General features: G+C 38.9%; 1 protein-coding gene across 1 annotated transcript in view; it reads right to left on the bottom strand.

The window, feature by feature from the left end:
- ZFAND3 (zinc finger AN1-type containing 3) overlaps positions 1-23,067 on the bottom strand; it is a 331,536-nt gene that overhangs the window by 37,163 nt on the left and 271,306 nt on the right. The window contains exon 4 of the mRNA XM_068559439.1: positions 17,615-17,680. Coding sequence (XP_068415540.1) covers positions 17,615-17,680 — 66 coding nt within the window. The remainder of the gene's footprint in view (positions 1-17,614; positions 17,681-23,067) is intronic.

The raw sequence follows: 23,067 nt of genomic DNA, 5'->3' as shown, positions 1-23,067 counted from the left end.
AACTTCTGTTCTACTACCTTTTCCAGTATTTCCAGAAAACTAATAAGATCAGCCACGCTTTATTTTCATTTACCCAAAGAAAGGGAAATTTGAGATAATCCATTAAGTATCTATATAACCAGACTTATTTTCATATAACTGGGTCTAAGGCAGGCAATACTATTTTCATTTAGTTTCTTAGAACACTCATTTAGACGTTACACTGACTAAAAAATATGTAATAAGTCTACTTTGTAGTTACATGAAACCTAGATTTTTCAAATTATGCCTTACAAAATTATACAACTGTTTTGAGCAGCTGGGCAGTACATGTGACTATAGTCACTTCTTCCTACTGGTGACATATTTAAAGAAGCCAGGAGGAAGGAACAGGCCAGAAGTCTTCAAATAATGTTGTACCCTCATATCTTGGTCTCCAAAGCCAATGACTTGCCCAAGGGTTAATCTGATTTGACCCTGGGTCTTTTGCCAGGATGACTGAAAAATAGGTGTCCTTTATGGAAAACACTTGAGTATGGGGGTAGGGTGAGGACATGGGTAAAGAAGAATGAGACATTAATTCAATTTTTCTGACTTTGTGTTAAAAACATACAGACAAAAAGTCAAATATTCCCACACAAATCATCTCACCCCTATGAAGCTTATAACTGTTTTGTCTGCCTGACTTATAATGCAAGCCCCTAGGGACAGGGACAGAATTGGCCGCGTTTAGTACTCCACTGGTACTCAACAACAAAATAATAATAATAATGAAAAAGAATATAACAGAGGACAAATTCCTAATGACGGTAATCTTGCAATGAGAGATTGTCATCCTGTGGGCTGTGCTCCAGGTTTAATGTAAGGGGGGAAAAACATGTTTGAACATTTATATTTTGCTATTTTTAAAAAAATCAGCTTGAATGCATAACTAAATAGATGCTAAAATTAAATAGCTGATTTGTTTTTAAACTATTTTTGTTTCTAATTTAGCATCAACTTAATTCAGTTCCTCTCTCTACCTATCACTTAGTTTCTTCCACCCAAGATTTAGTCTTTTGACTCATTACTCCCAGGGTAAATCCTTAAGCTTATAAATAAATACATCTGTGCCTCATTTTAACTCTTTCCAATGTGAGGCTAAATGAACCTAAAGTTAGAACTTAACATGATGATAAAGAGTGCCCAGTGAAAGCCTTGTCCCAGACCCCCACCCCCCGCCCCCAAATGAGTACCTTAGGCGTTCATTACTCAGGGGTGTATCAGTGTTGATGTAGATACTACTAAGTGTGTAGGGGGTTGAGGAAAGCTGCCTTAAGAAAATGGCTTATGAAGGAAAGAGAAATAACCCCATTTGTAAAATGAGCTGCTGGAAAATCAGAGGCGAGAAACTCTACATAAAATTATTATGAAGATTTATCTTTAGTCCATATTTGAAACATGAGAGGAACAAGCATCCAGCATTTCAACCTCAATTCAACCAACTTTGCTCAACACTTAACAGAATTATGATTTACCAAGATGTCCACACTATGAACCATACTAAAAAAAATCAACTATATATTTTATCAATGTTAACTTCCCAACTTTGAAAACTGTACTGCAGCTATATGAGACAATACCTTGATTTTAAGAATTACACACTGAAGTTTTAGTATAAAAAGGTCATTACTGAAATGGTTAGGGATGTGGCTATAACACACACACACACAAACACACATGCACGGAGGGGGTGAATAGAGAGGAGAATAAAGAAAGCCAATGTGGTAAAATGTTAACGTTTGGGGAATCTGGGTGGGGGAGTTCCTGAGAATTATCTTCTCGTAAAATTTCTGTAAGTCCGAAACTGTTAAAAAAGCAACAACCACTATATCCCAGTAGTGGGAGTAGCCATACTGTCTTTTCTTAAGGCAGCTTTCTGCATACTTGGAGATGACTGGCTACAGTGCCTGCTGAATTCCTTCCCAGAAATGTTGATACTGCTTAGGTCTGATGGGAAAGTGCATGACCAAACAGTTGTAGCAGGTAATCAACAGTAAGGTCAAAGCTCATACTTCTCCAGGTTTGTAGTTAAGTCAACACTTATCTGTAAGTACACTTTAATGATTAGTCACAGACTTGTACCTGTCACTCTCTTAGTCTATACTTCCTCCAATTCCAATAAGGACCCATTTTAAATTGCATCAATTACTGCAACAGCTGTTCCAGGAAGGATGATGACCAAGACCTTAAGACGTGATTTTAATCTTTTAGAAATGGATTTATCAACAGGAAGCCAAAGAAAAAGTAGTTCTGAACCCTTGTCAGTTACAGGAACTATCAGTTAATGCCAAGCTGGAAAACAGACTGCTGCAGCTAACACTTCCCCTTCAAATCAGTACTACACAAACCGCGCCCCACCCCCCCAGCACAACTTTCTTTTAAAACCGACCCTGCATATTTGAACACATAATTCAAGCTGTAATGTGATAACATCTTTGGAGAAGAGGTCTTCAACTTTCTCTAGAAACAAAGAAGCAGTGCCCAAAATACTTTTTTTGCAAGTAAAGTCTGGCCCACATTCAAGGTAAAAATCTTAAAGACTGTGTCTCCTGTATTCCTTCTTTATCCCTCGCTAAAGTAACAGAAAAGTTAACAATCTGAGTTAAACGCCCTGTTTTCTTGCTTATATATGTATACATTTTTAATAGGTTTTGAAAGGGTGGATGGATGTGGGAAATGCATAGCATGTAACTAATTCCTCTGTCCATTAAGCTAATAGAGATGTGGTTTATTTAAAATTCTGAGTTGTGGTTCTGCTATTTGGGAATGGCTTTCTGAAACTCTGTGGGTGGATACTGGTAATGAAACAGAATTCAGAACGGCGGGGAGCATAGGGCCAAATAAGCTTTTATAGCAGAGTGTGTGTATGCACTAAAAATAATTATACATATGTAGTGGGAGGCTGGTTAACTGAGCCCACAGAGGCACTTGGCTGTTCAGATAACTAATCACAATATGAAGTCCCCCATGACAGGAATGTTTCCAAGGTTAAACTGTCTGATTTTTAATCATAAAGAAGTAAATTTATTGGCTAAAGTTCTCTCATGTTGTTAGGATGCAACAGCCAGTCTTTTTATCAAGATTTTAACTACAAGAAAACTATCAACCCTCCACGGCTCCTAAATTGTGATTTGCCTCAGAAGGAAGGAGTTCTCAATTATAAGTATAAAAACTTAGAGAAGAGCTCAGAAAATAGAGTATTTATTGTTTTTTTGGAAAGCAAGCTTGTGAAATTTCTGTAAGAATTACTTTATACCAACACATACAGTAAAATTTTACTTTTAAAACAAGGCCTAGAAACAAAACAGCACAAAATAGAAGTTTGATTTACCCGTTCTGATGCCCAGTTTTCTTAAGAAGGGGTTTTCTGGGCTTTCTGTCATTACCGCCCTCATCTGTTGAAACAGGGCTGCTAACTGCCCCTGACTCCACTATCCTTCACTTCTTCCTTTCCAGGTCTGCACTCTCCAATCTGCTTGGCCTCGGGCCCTCATTACCAGTTTCTGATTCCACCTCTTTGTCCAACCAGATCATGTGAGTTATGTGAGTTCTTTCTTACTTTCCTCCACACTCCCTCAAACTCCTCTTTACCTTCCCTTCATTCAGACCATCAGGTACATTCTGTCCACATCTCTATTACCTACTGAGCATTTTTCAGCACTACGTACTTTAAATAGATTATTTCATTTCCCTCAATAACAACTCAATAGCTGGGTCTGTTATTTTACAGAAGAGAAAATCAAGGCTCATAGAGAGATACAATTCTTCCAGTTATATGGTTGGTAAAAGGGGGCACTGGAATGTGAACCCAGGTGGTCTGCCTCTAGAGGCGCCCATTCTCAACCATGAACACATATATCTCCCTTCCCTTCAGGATGAGCGGCTTTACCTTGGGTACGATCCTATCCCCTTCATTTCCAAAGAACCACATACTACTGAGGCTACCCTTTCCTTCTGTCTTCCACCAATGATTAAATCAGGAGGCACAGTCCTGACTTTGTCCCAGATAACTTTTAGTTCAAGAGGATTAAACACATTTTCCTCTGATCCCAACCCCCAGACCCAACTGAAATAAAAGCACAAAAATAACAAGAATGAACCCACTGCAATAAATATAATTGTGTACGTCTAACATAATCAGCAAGAGATTTGAAACAAATCTCTAGACGGTGGTAGCAATGGGAGTGGGTTAAGGCTGAAACTTGGTGACTGCAGAGGTGGTAGCTGCTGCATGCAAAGGAAAAGTCTTAAGAGAAGCAGAATGAGAAGCAGGGCAGAAAGCAGGGGATGCACTGAAAACACTTTTATTTGTTTCTCTCTTTCTTTTTTGTAAAACAACTATACTGGTTTTGGCAGCAGGCCATATTTACCTGGCAGAAATCTGGACAGCTCCTGTCTAGAGAAACTGAAAGGCCTGCCTAGGCAAAGCCATTTCTATGGTTCCTCATAGTCCAGTCTTCCTCCTCCATCAGGTTCTTAACTTCCTCACAACGACCCTTCCAGTTAACACCTCGTCCCCACTCCATTCCACACAGAGCCCCAGTAAAAATTCCCATTCAAGAAAGAGGCATGGTAGAAACCCTGCCCACCCATGTAGGCCTTTTCTCTTAAAAGTCAACAAAGGGACTTCCCTGGTGGCACAGTGGTTGAGAATCCGCCTGCCAACGCAGGGGACACGGGTTCGAGCCCTGGTCCAGGAAGATCCCACATGCTGCAGAACAACTAAGCCCATGTAACACAACTACTGAGCCTGCACTCTAGAGCCCGTGAGCCACAACTACTGAAGCCTGTGTGCCTAGAGCCCGTGCTCCCAACCAGAGAAGCCACTGCACTGCAACGAAGAATAGCCCCTGCTCACCACAACTAGAGCAAGCCTGCGCACAGCAACAAAGACCCAACACAGCCAAAAATAAGTGTGTGTGTGTGTCTGTGTGTATATATATATATATAAAGTCAACAGAAAACCAGGCTTCACCAGGCAGATAAGGAGAACCTGAAGCATGAAGTAAAAGACAAAGATAAATAGGAAAACTGGCCTCAAAGCAATCACAGAGAATTCAGCAAACAGAAGAGCACAAGTCTAACCACTAATTAATACAGTCAGAAGATATTACTATATGGGACTTCCCTGGCAGTCCAGTGGTTAAGACTCTGCGCTCCCACTGCAGGGGGCTCAGGTTCGATCCCTGGTCAGGGAATTAAGATCCCGCATGCCGCGTGGTGCGGCGCAGCCACAACAGATAGATAGACAGACAGACAGACAGACAGACAGACAGACAGATAGATAGAGACAGACAGACAGACAGACAGGCAGACAGGGCTTAAAAAAAGAAGATATTACTATATGATAGTAATTCGTATTATATCCATAAGCAAGAATAGGATACTATGAAAAAGAAACCTTCAGAGAACCAGAGCAAGCGCATTGAAAGCTTGATTGTTGAAATACAATCAAAAGAAAAGCTGAGAGATAAAGTCAACAGAATCACCCAGAACACAGAGAGGAGATGGAGACTATAAGAAAGGAGGTTAAGATCACCAATCTAGCAGGTCCAACATCTATATTATGAGTCCCAAGAGAGAAGAGAACATTGGGTTGGGGAATGTCAAAGACAGTCTGCAGCTCCATGAAGGAGTACGTCAGTCTTCAGATCTTAGGGCCTAGCAAGTATCCAGCATCTTGAATGAGGAAAAAAAAGGATGACCACCAGATACTTACTACAAATTTTAGAACACCAAGAATAAAAACATGATCCTAACAGCTCTTGAGGTGGAAAAATCCTAGCTATACTACTTAGTATCAGTGTCATCTGACTTCTCAGCAATAACATGAAATGTGAGAAGACAAGGGAGCAATGATTTTCATCCAAGAATTCTATACTTAATCAAACTTTCCATCAAGCTGGGGACAGAAGAGACATTTTTAGATATGCAAGAATCCCAACACTCTTTCTCTTAGGAACTTACTTCGGGGTTGTATTACAAAAAATGAGGGAATAAAAAGAAAGAACAGTAAAGGGAAACTCTGAGGTGACAAAATAGGCTTATAAAACATCTAGTCTAGATTGAGGCAGAAAGATGGTGGGCTCCAGGAGGGAGGTCTTGAGTGAAAGGTATAAATACAGGTTAGAAAAAAAGAAAGGCAAGTACAAGTTCCAAGAAAAAAAAACTGTATTAAAAAAATTACGGGGGCTTCCCTGGTGGTGCAGTGGTTGAGAGTCTGCCTGCCAATGCAGGGGACACGGGTTCGAGCCCTGGTCTGGGAAGATCCCACATGCCGCGGAGCGGCTGGGCCCGTGAGCCACAACTGCTGAGCCTGCGCGTCTGGAGCCTGTGCTCCGCAACAAGAGAGGCCGCGATAGTGAGAGGCCCGCGCACCGCGATGAAGAGTGGCCCCCGCTTGCCGCAACTAGAGAAAGCCCTCGCACAGAAACGAAGACCCAACACAGCCAAAAATAAATAAATAAATAAATAAATTTTAAAAATTAAAAAAAAAAAAATTACGATCCAAATATAAAGCAAACTAAAATGTGGCATGATTTTTGAGCAACTGATGGAATACAACAACAACAAAACCTGATTTGGCTTTGATGTAAGAACATTCTCCTTATAGGCCCAGGCACTGTGACATCAGACCCACAGAAAAAGCAATCTATTCCTAGCATATAACTTGGCCTCCTGGCAGGGAACAACATTTACAGAGTCATAATAATATAAATGTCATTTATTGGCTTTCAGTTTAAAAAAAACAACCTATGGACATAATAGGGAAGATTTGCTTGTGGCTATAGGCCAAAAATAAATAGTTAACAACTGTGACAATATAAAAAGTATAAGTGTAGCTGACAGGAGGTATGATAAGGTAGTACCTCTTATCACAGGTACTAATATCCTCATTAAGAGATGGTGCTGAAAATTGATGGATTAAGGAAGAAAAGGGGCTTCCCTGGTGGCGCAGTGGTTGAGAATCTGCCTGTTAATGCAGGAGACACGGGTTCGAGCCCTGGTCTGGGAAGATCCCATATGCCGCGGAGCAACTGGGTCCGTGAGCCACAACTGCTGAGCCTGCGCGTCTGGAGCCTGTGCTCCGCAACAGGAGAGGCCGCGATAGTGAGAGGCCCGCGCACCGCGATGAAGAGTGGCCCCCGCTCGCCGCGACTGGAGAAAGCCCTCGCACAGAAACGAAGACCCAACACAGACAATAAGTAAATTTATAAAAAAAAGAAACCTATTAAGTGTACCTATTTAAAAAAAAAAAAAGAAAGAAAGAAAAGGATGAAAACAAATAACATAAATTTCAAATGCTGGGATGAGGAACTGTGTGAGCTAAATCTTTGTGTTTCAAACCAGTTGACATCTCAAAAATCACGAATATAAGCATTTTTTCTTTCTTCCACAGTTAGTAAAAAGGTAACATAAAGAGTGAAACTACTACAACAGAAACTGTCAAGAGAGAGATGCTGTTCAGTTTTGTGGGGTGGGACCATCTCTACGCTATCTTTCTCTTATAAACTATTCTGGGTTATGATGTGCTACCATGTGTTACTTTTGTAAAAATGAAAACATATAATTAAAAAAAGAAATGAGTACCACTTATTCTCCCTTCGTGCTTTTCTTCTGGGTTAAATATAGTAGCCAGAGAAAGTCTCACTTTGGCCCACTATAAACTATTTAATGACAGTTTGGATTAGCTACTATTTGGAAATCCTATTTTCCCCCCCTCAGTCCATAGTAGTTCTCTCAGTTCTCTACTGCTACTGATAGCTGTATGATCTATTTATTCAGAAAATGATGACCTTCAAGGATGAACTCCGTAGTGCATCTTGTCTCAGCTGTCTATATATTAAAAGAGAAAACCTTATTTATCTATATCTGTATCTCTTCGCTTATACTCTAGGAGGGAACTAATGCTTCTGGGTTTCTGCCTCTAAAGAATCTTGCTTGTGCACCTTTTCTATTCCTCCTCTAATATTTTCCACTTCTTTCTCTTCTTTTTGTACTTTCCCTTTGTATCTTAACAAGGGTAAAATATTTCCCTATCTTAACCACCTCTGCATCAAGAAATGCCTGATCCTGATTCTCCCTCCAACCACCACTATTTATTGGTTTTTAATGGCCCAACTAACTCCTTAACTGAATGACTTGTCTGCTGCCTTTATTTCCTTGTTATCAAATGCCTCTTTAATGACTTCCCATCAGGCTTTGGTTTCCCACCATATGACACTAACTTCTTTCAGGTTTTCCAATGATCTTCTGCTACCCATAGGCAACAGCTTTCCTTAGTCCTCATATTTCCTGGCCCCTCTTCTCATGCATCTTTCATGATGCTGTATGAAGTTTTCTCCCTTCTTTAGCTTCCTTAACTGACTGGCTCCTCTTCTCTTTCCCAGCCCCCTAAGTACAACCCTTAGCCCCTTTTTCTTCTGTATTTTTTCCCTTACCCACTTGCACACCTTTCATCACTGCTTCAAGATCGATGATTTCCAAACTAGGTCTATATTTTTAACTTTCTACAGGACAATCTACAACAATCTACAATCTACAATCTAGCTCATCAAAAACTGAAAATACATTCAATGAGTTTTTCTGCCCATTCCCTCCCTGCCATCAGTCACATCTTTCTTCCCTCAGTTCCCCAAGTTTATAAACTTTGCATGCTTTCTTCAGCCAACTCTAATCAGTCATCAAATCCTGTTATTATTATTTTAAAACATTTTTCTCAGTTACCTTTATTCCTCCATTCCACTGGCCACTACCCACAGGGCACTCTGAATGAACTGGTTCTTTGGTAAGTCAAATATTAATTTGCAAAAGGAAAAAAACCTATCCATATAACCCAGTGGCCAGACATTTTACACAATGAAGGACTCTCCTATCACATTAATTCTTGGTTTATCTGGTTTCTAATATTGAGATTATAATCTATCAGGCTTCTTTAAAATAACTTAAGGCACCAAAGAACTCCATAGAAAAACTACAATTTCTCTAACGGCAGGAGGTCTCCTGGTAGATTAGTTTTGAAGGTACTGCATAAAGAGGTGTATTCACTTAAAGGCACAAGTGACAAACAACAAATCCAGAATGCTCATAAACTCCTGGGATCAAACTGGTAAACCCTTTTAAAAGCATTCCTCTGTGGCTCTGCAAAGATTTCTCCTATCGCAAAGGTCTAATCACTGTGATTTAGTGAAGTTGAGTGATCAAAGTTGAACAGAGTTGTATCTCAATTTTCCCAAGTATTAGGTGCTTATCTGCTACTCAAAAGCACTGCCAGGTTTTTATTTGCAGTTTTCTGTTCACTGGAAAACACAATCCCCACTGCTGGACTTTCCCTCCACATTCCAGTAGCCCTTTATCACTTTAGGTTAGTCTAACCCTAACCCTAACTCTAACTCTAACTCTAAATCTAACCCTAACCCTCATACTAAGGCACTAAATTCTAAGCATTTCACCAAGAAGATAATTCTTCAAAAGAAAAAAAAAAACAACCCACATTTGTATATTTGCTCTTAATAATTAGCATAATTTATCCTCCCTGTCCTCCCTTTTAAAAATAAACATTAGTTACATTTCTTGCTCTCTAAAGCTGGAATTAGTTGTATTTATGCTTCTGTACTTATTCTGTCTCTTTATGGTATAAGCTCCCAGGGGCAAGATGCATGTTTATCACTTCTTTTGCATGTTCCTACAGAATCTACTACAGGACTCTGTCACAGTAGTCTTTTAATAAAGTACCAGACTGGCTGACTAACTACAGTGTCTCCTCTTGTCCTATATTCCATGTAAGCAACCACTTCTGAAGGTGTGATCTATAACCACAACAGCAGGCAATACAATAAGATCACGGCTTTAATTGGCCATGATTATGAAATATTTCTGAAACTCTTCTCAACGGGGGTGCCTTAGAAGCAGACACAGGTATGAGGAATAAATGCCAGCCCACCTGCTGGCAGGAGAGGCAATGGGACTGCTTCGGCAGATAGATGAGCAAGCAGGAAAATGGATAACACAACTTGTCTTGGAAGCAAGCAGCACGATGAGGCAGTAAAAACCCATCAGCGTACATCATCCTATCACAGCCTAGTGTCATTCCCAGCCTCTATTAGCCCTCGCTGCATCAGCGCAAGTCCCAGACACTTTATCCTGTTTATAATTGCTGATGAGCAGTAATAAGGGCTCCATGCCTCAGCTCCGTCCGTTCCACTTCAGCACACACCTATTAGGTAATAACTTTTATTTACAGCCTTGCTTGATGTGCTGTTCTATTAGTACAGCCAGGAACTGAGGAGGGTAGGAAAAAAAAAAAGTCTCCTTAATGGGCAGTATCATTGTGAGGCTCGGATGATTTATAATGCAGCCCTGTGGTTGTTCTATCCCGCTCCTGGTAAGACTGCTTCAGGAAAGCCACATTTCTAACACGCTGCTCTCCAGCAGGCACACAAGTGCTATGGAGCAGAACCTGAAAGGTACCCCCCAGATCCACCCCCCAAAAAGTCCAAAAGTTTCAAAGGAGGAGAGGGGTATTAAATTCCCTTGATATCCTTTTTAAATAGTGTTGGCTCAGGCATTTTGCCCCAGTGGAGCAATAGAACAACTAATTAATGCAAATTCAGGGCTTTTCTCCTTGGTAAGAGTGCAAGCTGTGATAAAATAAATGACCATAAAGGCAAAAAAAAACAGTTGTAACTGCATTCAAGGATCCAAGCAACCTGAATTTGCACAAAGCATGTGGACAAGCAGCTCAACACCAAAGCCTAGGACGGACAGACGGACACACACACACACACAAAATAGCAACAAAGCTCATCACACTGCCTTTTCCTCTTTATACTGGAGTGCATTTTTATCCTTCAAGTGCAAAAATTCCTCTTGACAAGACTGGCACCCTGGCTTGATATTCACTTGTATCAGCCTTTTCTCAGAGGGGGAGCCACTGCTTCTCACAAGTAAAACCCAACCAAGGCCTCTGAAACAAGCCTCTGACTTCAAGCTCAGCTAACTTACACGTACAAGTCTAGCTGGCCTGTAACACAAACACAGCAATTGGTGGCAATGGGGCCTAACTCTCATTTAGGGGTACAAATGAAAAACAGTAAGCTTTCCTTAAGCTTTTCTGAAATCTATACATCGTGTGAGGTGCTTTTAAACTTACCTGCTATTATTTACATACTGAGTATCAAATCATCTTATTATAATGAGCCTTGTTACCTCATTCTGTTCTCTAACATATGCAACAAATCAAGCAGATTAAACTTTTTACCAAAAAAAACAAAACAAAAAAACCCAAAAAAACCCCACAAGAAAAAGCATTTAGCAGATTATCTCCCTTCCCAGTTATCCACTCAATGGCCAAAAAGCACTGTCAGTAAACAATCACTGTGGCATACCATGATAACCTGTGGCTTTTTTCCTATGTTAAACATAGCAAGATGACACCTTCTAGATTAGAGAAATTTTTGCAGTCTTGCCTAATATTTGGTATTCATTTCGTCCCCCACCCCAGGACTCAAGATGATGAGTGCACAAGGTAAAACATTTTTTTAAATATTTTTTCCCTTGCCATGACAGTTTTAGTATGTTGATCTTTCTTCAATGGTTACATTAAATACTAATAAAAATGACCACCTAGAGGGGTGGGATAGGGAGGGTGGGAGGGAGACGCAAGAGGGAAGAGATATGGAGATATATGTATATGTATAGCTGATTCACCGTGTTATACAGCAGAAACTAACACACCATTGTAATGCAATTATACTCCAATAAAGATGTTTTAAAAAATGCTAATAAAAAAATGAAAGGTTTGTATCTTCCCTAATATTCTCCTGATGGAAACTTGCATATTACATAAGTAGGTCAAATTTCTAATTTTCTATATCAAATGCTGATATTGCAGACCTAAGGGAAAAGCTATACCTGAAGGACCAAGAAAAAGAAGAATGAAGAAAGAACTGAATTACATAGTTGAACTCCCACCCAAAGCCACCTTCCTTCCTTTAAAGCTTCACAGAGTCCTTCTGAGAAGAGTTACCTACAGTGTATGATATTGACCAATACAGTCTGTAGTCACCGACTCAACTCTCTGGGGTTAAATGCACTGTTTCCATGAATACTGAATCTACCAGGAGATAAAACACACAACTGTAGGTATTTCTAAGATTTATAGGGCCACCTCTGATTTAACACTACCACCCCTTTAGCTTCTGGATCAATTTAAAAGATCTTATACCTCTTGGTAACATAATGACAATGAGACATTTCCCTTTAACTGGCATCTGAACACTGATGTGGAAAGTGTTTAGCACATCAATCTTCTCTGAACTCCCAGGTGAAAAGGAGTTTCTACTCTTGTCTTTGTAAGAACAGACAATAATATCATGAGCAGGCTGCCTGAGAGAAGTGAGTCAAGAAAAGGTTTTTGGGGAAAAAAAGGAAACAATGAACAATACCAGGCTATCTAGTTCATGTCACTGTTCATCACACTGAAATAGGTGACCCAAAAGGAATAACATGTGCTTTAGGAAAGAAAAGAAGAAAGAGGAGAGGGGAGGGGAGGAGAGATCAGGCAAGGGATATACAGTTAAAATGAATTAGCATGCTTCTTATAGAGTGGAAAGATGATACTTTCTGGGAAAACCTGCCTTGATGTTTAATGGGACAGTTTCTAGTCCCATCTGCTTTCATCTTAGGCAATACTACTGCTCCCTTATGGCCCCACAAATGGTTATTTTACTTGCTATTCTACTAATTATAATCACATTTTTAACATACACACAGCATTTTAAAACCATCATTTTTCAAGTCTATCAGAGAGAATATTATTTACTCAACATACTTGCTGGAAGAAGAGTAAAAGTGAATATAAGATATAGTGGAGCAAAAGTCTGTGGACAGGACCACCTAGTCTGTAAACTTGTCTGTAACTTTTTTCTTATTTTAACTTCAGAAATGAAAGGACTATAAAATGAAAAAACAAACAAAAAAGCCATATAAGAGTGGTGAACTAGGGAAGGAGCAAATTCCTTTTTTTCATGTGCTAAAAAGTCAACCTTGATAAACTCAACCTAGGGCCTAGAGCTAAGAACTGGTTAATGCCCCACTTGGAAGGAGTAGTGTTCTTGGGTTGGTCACTGTTAAGGATTCTACTGGAGGGAGACTAAATTCTCCAAGGAAATTTAAGACAGGGAAGGCATGGTTCTATCTGCCTATTATAGCTTAAATTTTAAGGTTCATCAATGGCAAACGCCAACAAATAAAATACAAAATAACATTTCTTTTGCTGTAACTCTACATATTAAGTCTTACCAAAAAAAAAAAAGATTACATAACATGTCTTTAAATAAGAAATCCTAAGAAAAGGCAACAAACCTCTTCCCCACAAGACACTTTAAACATAAAAATATGACCTCATGAAGGTATTCACCTAAGTATCCAAATACATTCCCAAAATAGTTGACTAAAGGAGATGACTGAAGCTCAGATTACAAGTTTTGTTTAAGGTATAACTTGATAGTTAGAAAAGATGAAGGACAAAAGGGAATCTTCTGGTAGTTTGTTGCCAAGGAAAGCGAACTCTTTCCTTCACAATATACGTGTTCTTGGCAGGAGTGTTGTGAGAATTAACAAGGGAACATGTGCAAAACATTCTGAGCTCTTTGAAGAAATGTAAGCGTTCTCTAGTAATCTGAAGGTGTGATATACTTTAACTCTCACATTCTAACCAAAAGCAACCTGGGACTTGGCAGTCTTTGCTGACTGTAGATATCCCAGAGCACTACAAAGCCACACACACCTGCACTTAATTTTTCTCTCTTAAATACCAAATATGATCAAAGTGCCATTATTTTTTTCCATCTAAAGATCACCGAGTTTAACTGTTAATGCTATGTGACTAAAAGCCAGCATCTAAAGAAAAGCCTCTCCCACCAAGCTCACAAACACAAACTGATCTTTAATTTGCCACTACTGCTGCCTTTTGCAATCTGCTTCTTAAGACTCACAGCTACCACAGAACAATTTCTTAAAGGGTCCCCTCCCCTCTCTCACTTTTGATGGCTACAGACCCACCACTCTGCACTGCTGTCCACCTCTCTAAATTACAATACCCTCTGATCAAACAGTAGTCACCTGATATACAAATAGAGACACTTATCAACCACTCAGGCTACATTCGTTCCTTGACTTATTAATAATGGATCTAATTCTAACCTTTAGATCTAATTTGCAAAGTACTAAAAAGAAAATGACCTGTGTACTGAAGAGGTCACTAACTTTTTTTAAGTGCACACTCCCATCTAAGACACTTGGCCGTGTACCTTTAATATGTACATATTTGTATGTGTATTTGCTGATTTTAAACTATACATATGGGCTAATACATAACTATGAAATTAATTTGCGAAACAGAAATTTTAAAGGGCTGAGATAAAGAGCTTTTATGATTTTCTCTCCATACCTCACAGACTGTACATTGTACGCCCTTCTTCAGAGACCAGTGACTTAAAGAACTTTATCCTAGCCTAAGTATCCTTTTTCTAGCACACATCATTATTAAGCTGGAGGGCTGCTTTAGGTCCAAACTTATATGGATAGATTGGCTGGGAGGGGGTCAGTAAGATCTAATTCAGAGGGCTTTACTCTATGGCTCCTAAAAAATGACACCACTGTAATTTTTTTTTTAACATCTTTATTGGAGTATAATTGCTTTACAATGGTGTGTTAAAGTAATTATTTACTATCAGCTGTGCCTGAAGCCCTGTGCTCTGGAAGATCTCTAGGAGCACTATTGTCACTGTGTCCCTTGAGGTAGAAGCACCAGAGCATGTGTTAGAGGCATGAGTCCTATTCTTGAAGAATCTAGACACCAGGAATACAGGAACAGTCCAGCAATGTAACACTAAAAAAAGTGCTGATTCATAAGAAAAATGTTCAGAATCCCCACCATGGGCAACCTGCTGATTTTAGGACAGAGAGAAAGATGGAGACAAAGACAGTCAGCTTGTGGTTCTCAAATCAAATCATTTAATTTACCTCTGAAAATCAGGAAGCTCTGTCCTCTAGAGTCAGGGCCATTATTTCAGGCTAACTGGGGGAGCCTGAGGGGGCCAGTGGCCGGCTACTTGAGAAGAAGTACAGCAAGCTGAACCTGATGACCTTTAATGTCCACAGTGAGAAATCTCAACTTTCCTTCAGGCTTTCTAGGAGATGACCTGCACATTGCATTAATTTCCTTCCAAGCCAGAAACTCTCAAACTTTTTCTAGTTAAGAGGGATGTATTCACTTAAAAGAAGGCCTGGAAATGTGTGACTGAGAGCTCAATGTCCCACTTATCATTTCATGTAAGGAGACTTTAAAACATTACCTTCAGTTCCTACTATAATACTGAAATGCAACAAAGAATGTGATCAACATAAAGCCAATTAATGAAACTAGGCACGGCAATGCATTCTGGTACTTCTAATCTAACTCCTTTCTGCCTAAAATACCGATTGATGTGTTACCAACACTATCTAATGATTGGCCACTGTATACACATAATCTTTAATGGTAAGACAATATAATAGCAGCTACCACTACTGAAGATCTATTATGCAAGCTTTATGTGTATCATTTCTTTTCTTACATCAAACTATGAGATTTATCACCTCATTTTACAGATGAAGAACAAATTTTGAGATATTTACTTAAAATCACATTTTGTAAGGGGCTAGGCTAGGATCTGAAACAAGATCTGCTTCTAGAGTTCTGTTTCAAAAACTATGTCACTACCTGCTAAAATTCCAAATCTGTGTTTCTCTTTCTCCACATTTCATTCAATGATATGCTTTGTACTGTCTGGTTAGGAGCATAAATAATTACAATAAAATATGATAAGCAGTAATATGATGTAGTGAAAAGCAGGCTTTAGGATCTGAAGGATCTGTGTTCAAGTCTTGACTCTATTACTTACTAGTAATATTACCCCAGGAAATATATTTAAATTTCTGAGTGCCTGTCTTGGTTAACTGTAAAAGAGGAATAACTATCTTGCAGAATTGTTCTGAAGATTAAATATGCATGTATGTAAAGTATACTGAATGGTGCCTGGTAATGTAGTAAGCATGCAATAAATGGTATTAGTATTTTTAGATACACAAGATAGTACGGGAACAGAAAGGATGAAACAGATCTGCCTAGAAGATGAAGGACACAAGTACATGATATTCAGGAGGGGTTCCTACTAGTTTCAGTGTCTAAGCTGAGCACACAAGTCTCTTTCCTAAATCTCTCAGGATGACTCAATGCGCTCGAGGCTTACGCCTTGATGATACCTGAACATGTTGGTAGTGCTAACCATAAACCCTGTCCTGAGGGCCAAAACTGGAAGGAAAAAAGAAAGACCAAAGTAACCTGTGTGCGTGTGAAGCGCTGGACCTGTAATCAAAGGGCTCGAGTGTTTTTTTAGGCTTCTGGCTGGAGTGGGTAGGAAGATGGCTCTCGGACTTCCCTCTGGCTAAGCAGGACGGTCTGTCTCACCCCAGGGCACAGTTCTCTTCTGTCTCAATCAGGAACTACCCAGTGGAGCTTGGGTACTGAGCACAGGAGGGATGGGAGCATGTCAGGACTATCTCACACAGCCCTGCCTCAAAACCGGTCATTTGGGACAAAAGAGTAAAATTAAAGTTCCTCAGAGTTCAATGCCTGGTTGTTACTCTGAAACTGTGCACGGACAGGCCTGTTTGAGGTTAACATCAAAACTATGAGCATTTAAAGGGGTTGAGGTTTCAGTGTAAGTCTGTACACAGAGGTAGTTTGTGCTATTTCTGCTGGGGAGTTAAAAGGACTTTTTAAGTTATGAAAAATACTTTGCGACCTTTAGAAAAACAAAATAATTATTTTGATTCTTTCAAATATAATCCTTAAGATACTCTAAATAGCAGGCAGCATTACTTAAAAAGGCAAATACTGTCGAAAATAAATTAAGCTACAGGGTAAGGGAGCAATGGGCATTCTGAGTGCTCTTTAGAGAGCTACAAGAGTCATGGCTTCACGCTTAATAAAAATGTCACAGATGCACAAAGGTTTTTTGGGGACTCCATGTATCTGAAAAGAACGATTTCAGCACACCCCATGGCTTTAGCACAAATGAAAGGAAATAATTTTCTAAAACTATTAGGACACTATACTAGTCAGTTAACCTGATTATCTGTACTACAACTTCTTTTACCCTCCAGCCGTCATTATTTAAATTATGTTTTTTTTAGTAGGTCCACGACTTATACAAATTAGCCACATGCTAGAAACCGGGCAATGATTTGCATTTTCTGTATGGTTTAGGTCTTAATAACATTCTTCAGACACTGGCAAGTAGGTAAATTTTGAGGTCCACCCTCTTGGTTCTAGCTGCCAGCATTAACTCCGTGAACCTGACCTCCAAGAGCATCACTCCGACCTCTGCTCACACTCCACTCCCCATACTAAGCACATGATACATCACTTCACAAATCATGGAAGAAATCAGAGCGTACTCCGGCAAGGACACCGCATTAAAACCAGTAGCTAATGCCTGTGAATAATTCAGGTAAGAATGAATCCAGATAAGAATGATGTACGTACCTGTACCACAGGATCTTTTGGTTGGTGTGATTAACGAGACATGAGCTGTATCTGTGCATGGCCCACCTGGAAACAGAAAGGCAGGCACATCAGTTAGGACATATCCTCCACATACCCAGAGCTCCTATACTGGATAAAGAGAAATCTAAAAAGGAAGGGATCAACCTGTAAATATGCATGAGGAGGGGTTATTAGGAAAGATGAAGGTGGTAATGGTAGTGGTAGGTTAATTCTTAGTTCAGTCATTGAGTCTACAGGTCCATATTCCTTCTACATTATAACATGCTTTTCATAAAAGATAATCGAGTCTCACATAATGTTAAGACATTAAAGAAAAAATTTTTAATTAGAATTCTGATATGGGTAAGAGTAAATTACCTGTAAGTTTGGGGAAATGAGTTTTTCCCCAGAGAAATAAGCAGGAGTACTCCTTCTCAGGCTTATCTCAGTGGTCACCCTACCTTTGAATTTATTCCAACACTGGCCTTATTTAAAGTGGGGGGGACTCCCGAAAGAACAAACAGCTTGTCAGAAGAAATAAGGATCACTGTAATACTTAAAGACAGCACTGCTGACTAAGGAAGAATATCTAGTTTAATTATAAAAATATGATACAAAGAGAGCCTTCATGCAATCTTTGTGGGCCCAGGGATCTGATGGATAGGTGTAATTCAAGAATATGCAAAAGATATAGTCAGTCAGTGGGTGAAGGCTTGAAAAGCAGTAATTTCATTCTACAGAATCAGGACCACCAACAAATTCTTAAGCTGATATTGATATATACTCCAACACATCCAATCAACTATGCCCTACCTACTGAAACAGGAAGTTACTGTCTAAACATGGAGACCTGTGGTTTTTGACATGCCCTGGGAGGGGCAGTAGTGATGATCATCAAGAAATGGGACACACAGGCAAATGTTACAAATATATTTTGAAAAAGCTCCCCAGGTGACTATAGCAAAGGGAACATGATTACTTAGCATAGTTTTATGTCACCTATGACAAGACCTCCTATCACTGAAGTTACTCATCAGAAAGGAAGGAAAGACGAAAGAGCTCAGAGACCTGTTCCTAGAGTTTATGCCACCAAGATCCATGGGTTTTGGAGCCTGGAGATCCCACCTAAGAAGTTCATCATTAGTCTACTCTTTCCTATACCAAGGCCGTAACAGCAGCAAACCTTAGTGGGTGTAAAAAGACACAGAGGAGAAATAGGAAAAGGGAGGAAAACCAAGTAAGTGTGTTGTTAATGTCAAAGAGCACTTAGCAAATACCTACTATGTGCCACCACAGGTTAGTCTCATGCTCTGGGGCTTATAATCTTGTTAGAAAGATAAAATCTGTTTACTTAAACACAGAACAATACATGATAGCAAAAAAGAACTGGATGCAAAATGATCCACTGCCAAAGAATATGGAACGAGTAATAAATGCTAAATGTAATCAGGAGGAAGGATTATTCATCGCTGGCCAGCATCACATGGAAACACTTCTCAAGGATTTGAAAATGAGGCAAGAATAAATTAAAAATTAGAAAGACCAAAAGAACAGGGCATTTCAATTGAAAAATTTTCTACAAATGTCACATTCACCAGAGAAGGCTTAACATACTAAAATTCCAGAGGAGGCCCAAATGGGCACTGGTGACATAAAAATAAGTAACATGGAGAGACAATGAGCTGCAAGAAAACCTAATACAGAAAACCTAATACCTCGAAACCCTCTGGGCACTGGCTCTGTGGCTCCATAAAATGCTACAGCTTCTGCCTCCATGTGTGATTTTTTTGGCTTTTGTTTTTTTGTTGTTAAATGAATCATTCTTATTTCTGGGAACATAAGTACTTAAGTCCTGCAACTATTCTTTATTTAGTGAGTAATCCTGGGTTTACTTAGTTTCTTTAACAAAAAAATGGGGATAGTTAAAATTGCCCATAAGCCACAGTGTTAATGAGATCTGTACAAAAAGACTTCATAAACTATAAAGCCTTATGTTATGTATCTTCACTTTCTCTCCCATGAGGTTTTATGCACCCAAGGGTCAAGACTCACTTTGTCATCTACTCTTGGGTCATGACTGTATGGACAAAGGGCCCTTAATAGTGTTCAATAAGTGACCACCGCAAGCCACTTGACTGAATCAGGAGAGTAATGTACATTTTTTAAAAACCCTTTTTTACTGAGGTTTAACATAAAGAGAATGAAATACTAGAATGAAGTGCACAAATCTTAAGTATATACCTTGAAGGATTTTAACATATGTATAATTGTGTGACAACCACCAGATAAAACTACCGGAACATTTCTGGAATCCAGAAAGTTCAAGGGTACATTTTTAAAAAGATTCCCAAATCTTGACTCTGGAAATTTGGATGCAATAGGCTGGGGTGGGCATAGGAAGAGATTAGTGTACATTTTTAAACCAGCTGAGCACGATGTACGTATTAACAGCCCAGTTAGTTCCAATCTCTGGTAACACTAACTCCCAGCTCAATATATGGCGAAGGTCACTGAGTTCACACAACATCGTGAGCCACACAAAACACAAGCATCAATAACAGCTTAACCAGCAGAATATTTTTTTAAAGGACATAAAATAATTCATTCAGTAAAATTATAAGAGCAGAGAGAAACTGGTTAAATCAAAACCCCTAAAGAAATTTGGCTGGGACTCATGAATTAACACTCCCATGTTTACAAACGCAATCTTTACCTCATTTGTAGGTTGAAAGTTTATCTTTTTGAAAATTCCTAATGAATGAATTTCTGTAGGTTTTGGCAAATACGCAAATAACTTCAAGGCTACCTAGCATACCTCAACATGCATCATCACGAAAGTGTTCTCCAGAGAGCTTGTTAAACTAACAACCCAATCCAAAGTATTCACTACACTATAGTAAAGTACAAATAGAACCATAATTGAGCCAAAACAAACTGACAGCAAGAGTAACTGGCAATGATAATATATCCCAGCTTTGATAATTGGACAATATTATAAACAGAGAGCTTGGAATTAAATTTGGTCTGGTAGACTATAACCTATGAAACTCTTTAAACTCCAGAACAGATGCACATGAGCACTGTACATATATTCTATATATTAACTGTGCTGTCACATAAAATTCCTATACTCTCAAATAAAAGGAGTAACCACAGGAGATTAAGATATCTACCCTTACACAATTAATTGCAAATCAACTCTGTTAAAATGAATGCAGGAGATTAAGGGCCACTCAAGGGGAACCTTTTCAGGTTTGAGTCCACAACAATAAAAATATAACATGAGTCCCATGTGGGTATAGCAAACAAAGTAATTTTGAGAGTTGATGTTAAGGGTCATACTCAGGGCATCTGTTCCATCAAGGAATGGAGTTGGCTAATGTCTGAGAGGGGGGCTGGAGTATGGGCTCATAAATCATTGCAAATTCTGCTCCTATTTTTGGCCTTTCTTCCTCTTCTTTCCAAACAGTAGGGTAGACAGAGCTAATACCTGAAGAGTAAGATGAAGAAGTCTTTTCATGCCTGGGTCCTACAGGTTAATGTAGTGATGTTGTGTGTGTGTATGTGTGTGTGTTGGGATCAAGATTGGAAGGTTGGGAAAATAAATGCATTTCTAAGCACAGAATGATTCACACCATTACCCTCTATCCTATATTAGTAGCAAGTGAGTCTGGAACAGTAAGTTTGGGGTTGTTAAATATTAAAACTAAAACCATAGTTAAGGTACTTTGCTTAACATGACAGACTCTCTGGGAATTCTGAACCAGACAATATCAAGATTAACTCATCTAAACCTTTAGCCCATCACCATGAGTGTTTTTTGCTTTCTTTTGCTAAAGCAAAATTAAACATGTCAAATTTTTTCAAGTTTCTTCATTATCTGAAGATACTTAATACTACCATTTTTCATTTGATATTACATTCAGAACTTTTTCCTAAGTTTCAACAATTCAGAGTCTGGAATCTGCAAGTAAATAATGTGTGTGCTAGCTTGTGGTTTGTATTCTGTAAGTCTGAATACTCTATCTTGTCTTTTAGGGATGTTTCTATTCTTGTATTAAAGGTGTCATACATAATGCAGCACTATGGATCACATTTGCAATTCCACGTGAGAGCCATGGAATGAAAGTCTTCAGCTGTATTCCCAACAACTAGAAATCTTTACAGCCTTTGCAACAGGGTAGTGGATTTTCTTAGGGAACCAGTACTGATTTCAGCCCTGTAAAGTTGAAGACGGGGGTCAAATATGCATACTAAAAGTCACTGTAACCTGCAAAACCAGAAGGACTGAATAAAGGTATCCCGTCAACTATCAACATTCACATTTCAAGCCAAAGTGGCAGGAACCTTTTTCAGCCTCCTATAGAGTTACTGAGCATGTCAAAAAACACTGAGCTACCACAGTAGTCAATCCAACTGACTGGTTGAAGACTATGACTCAGGAGAAAGACAAGAACACAGGCATGGAGGGCGGCTGCATTTATGCTGGTTATCATCTTAGGCACTCAAAATCTAAGGCTGAGTAAATATAGAAAAACAGTATTTCTCTCCTTAACCTTGAAAACAGAGATCAACAATCTACCCAGAAAGTTTTTGTTAAAAGAGCTGTGATGAGTAGCTATTTTTGGATCCTGATTCCACTAGCCCTCATTGGCTGCAGTTATACCATGTGCTAAACCACATCAATTAGGAAAAATGGACTGTCAAGAAGTCAGTCAGCTAAAAATTGCCAGAAGCTCAATAATCAAATATTCTACTATCAGCTCTTTCATGATAACTGCAAAGCATTAATACACAAAAATAGCTATTCTTTTTGTTGATTTATAACACTTCAATATTCTTGCTTAATTAGCATGACATTTACCTAACAGTATCTAATTAATTTCTAACTAAAGACACTGTGGGCTAATTAGAAATGCATCATCCTTTTTTAAACAGCTTGTCAATTCCACTCTATCATTATCTGTACATTGTTTACCCTTGCAACATCTCACTTTTCCAGGCTTGCTATTCAAAAGGTGATTTCAGACAACAGATTCATGAGCTACAATTCTCCCTCCACTCTAGAGATTCATAATATCTTACGGGAGTGTTTTTTGATGAGCCATCCTTAAAAAAAAAAAAGAAAAAAAAATCTATGCAATGGAGATAGTGAAATAAACTCAACACTGTCTCCTGATATGGCCATATTAAGAATGCAAAACTATCTTTTAAAAATATTCAAAGAATGTATATTCCTTCAGCAGTAAAACATTCTTTCTTTAAAAGCCTTCAAAATACACATGGATACTTAAAATACTAAATGGTCATAAATATTAAGGACAGACCAGAACGCAGGAGAAAATAAGCCATCTCTTCAGAAAAGAAAACCCTATACTCCAACTTTACCCTAAACCTGCAATTCACGAATTGTTTTAATCAGAAAGGACACACCTAATCTGTCTACATAATTG

The sequence above is a fragment of the Eschrichtius robustus genome, chromosome 12, assembly GCF_028021215.1.
Source record: "Eschrichtius robustus isolate mEscRob2 chromosome 12, mEscRob2.pri, whole genome shotgun sequence".
NCBI lineage: Eukaryota > Metazoa > Chordata > Mammalia > Artiodactyla > Eschrichtiidae > Eschrichtius > Eschrichtius robustus.
Note: the sequence above shows the minus strand (reverse complement) of the source record. Positions and strands in the feature narration are given on the sequence as shown.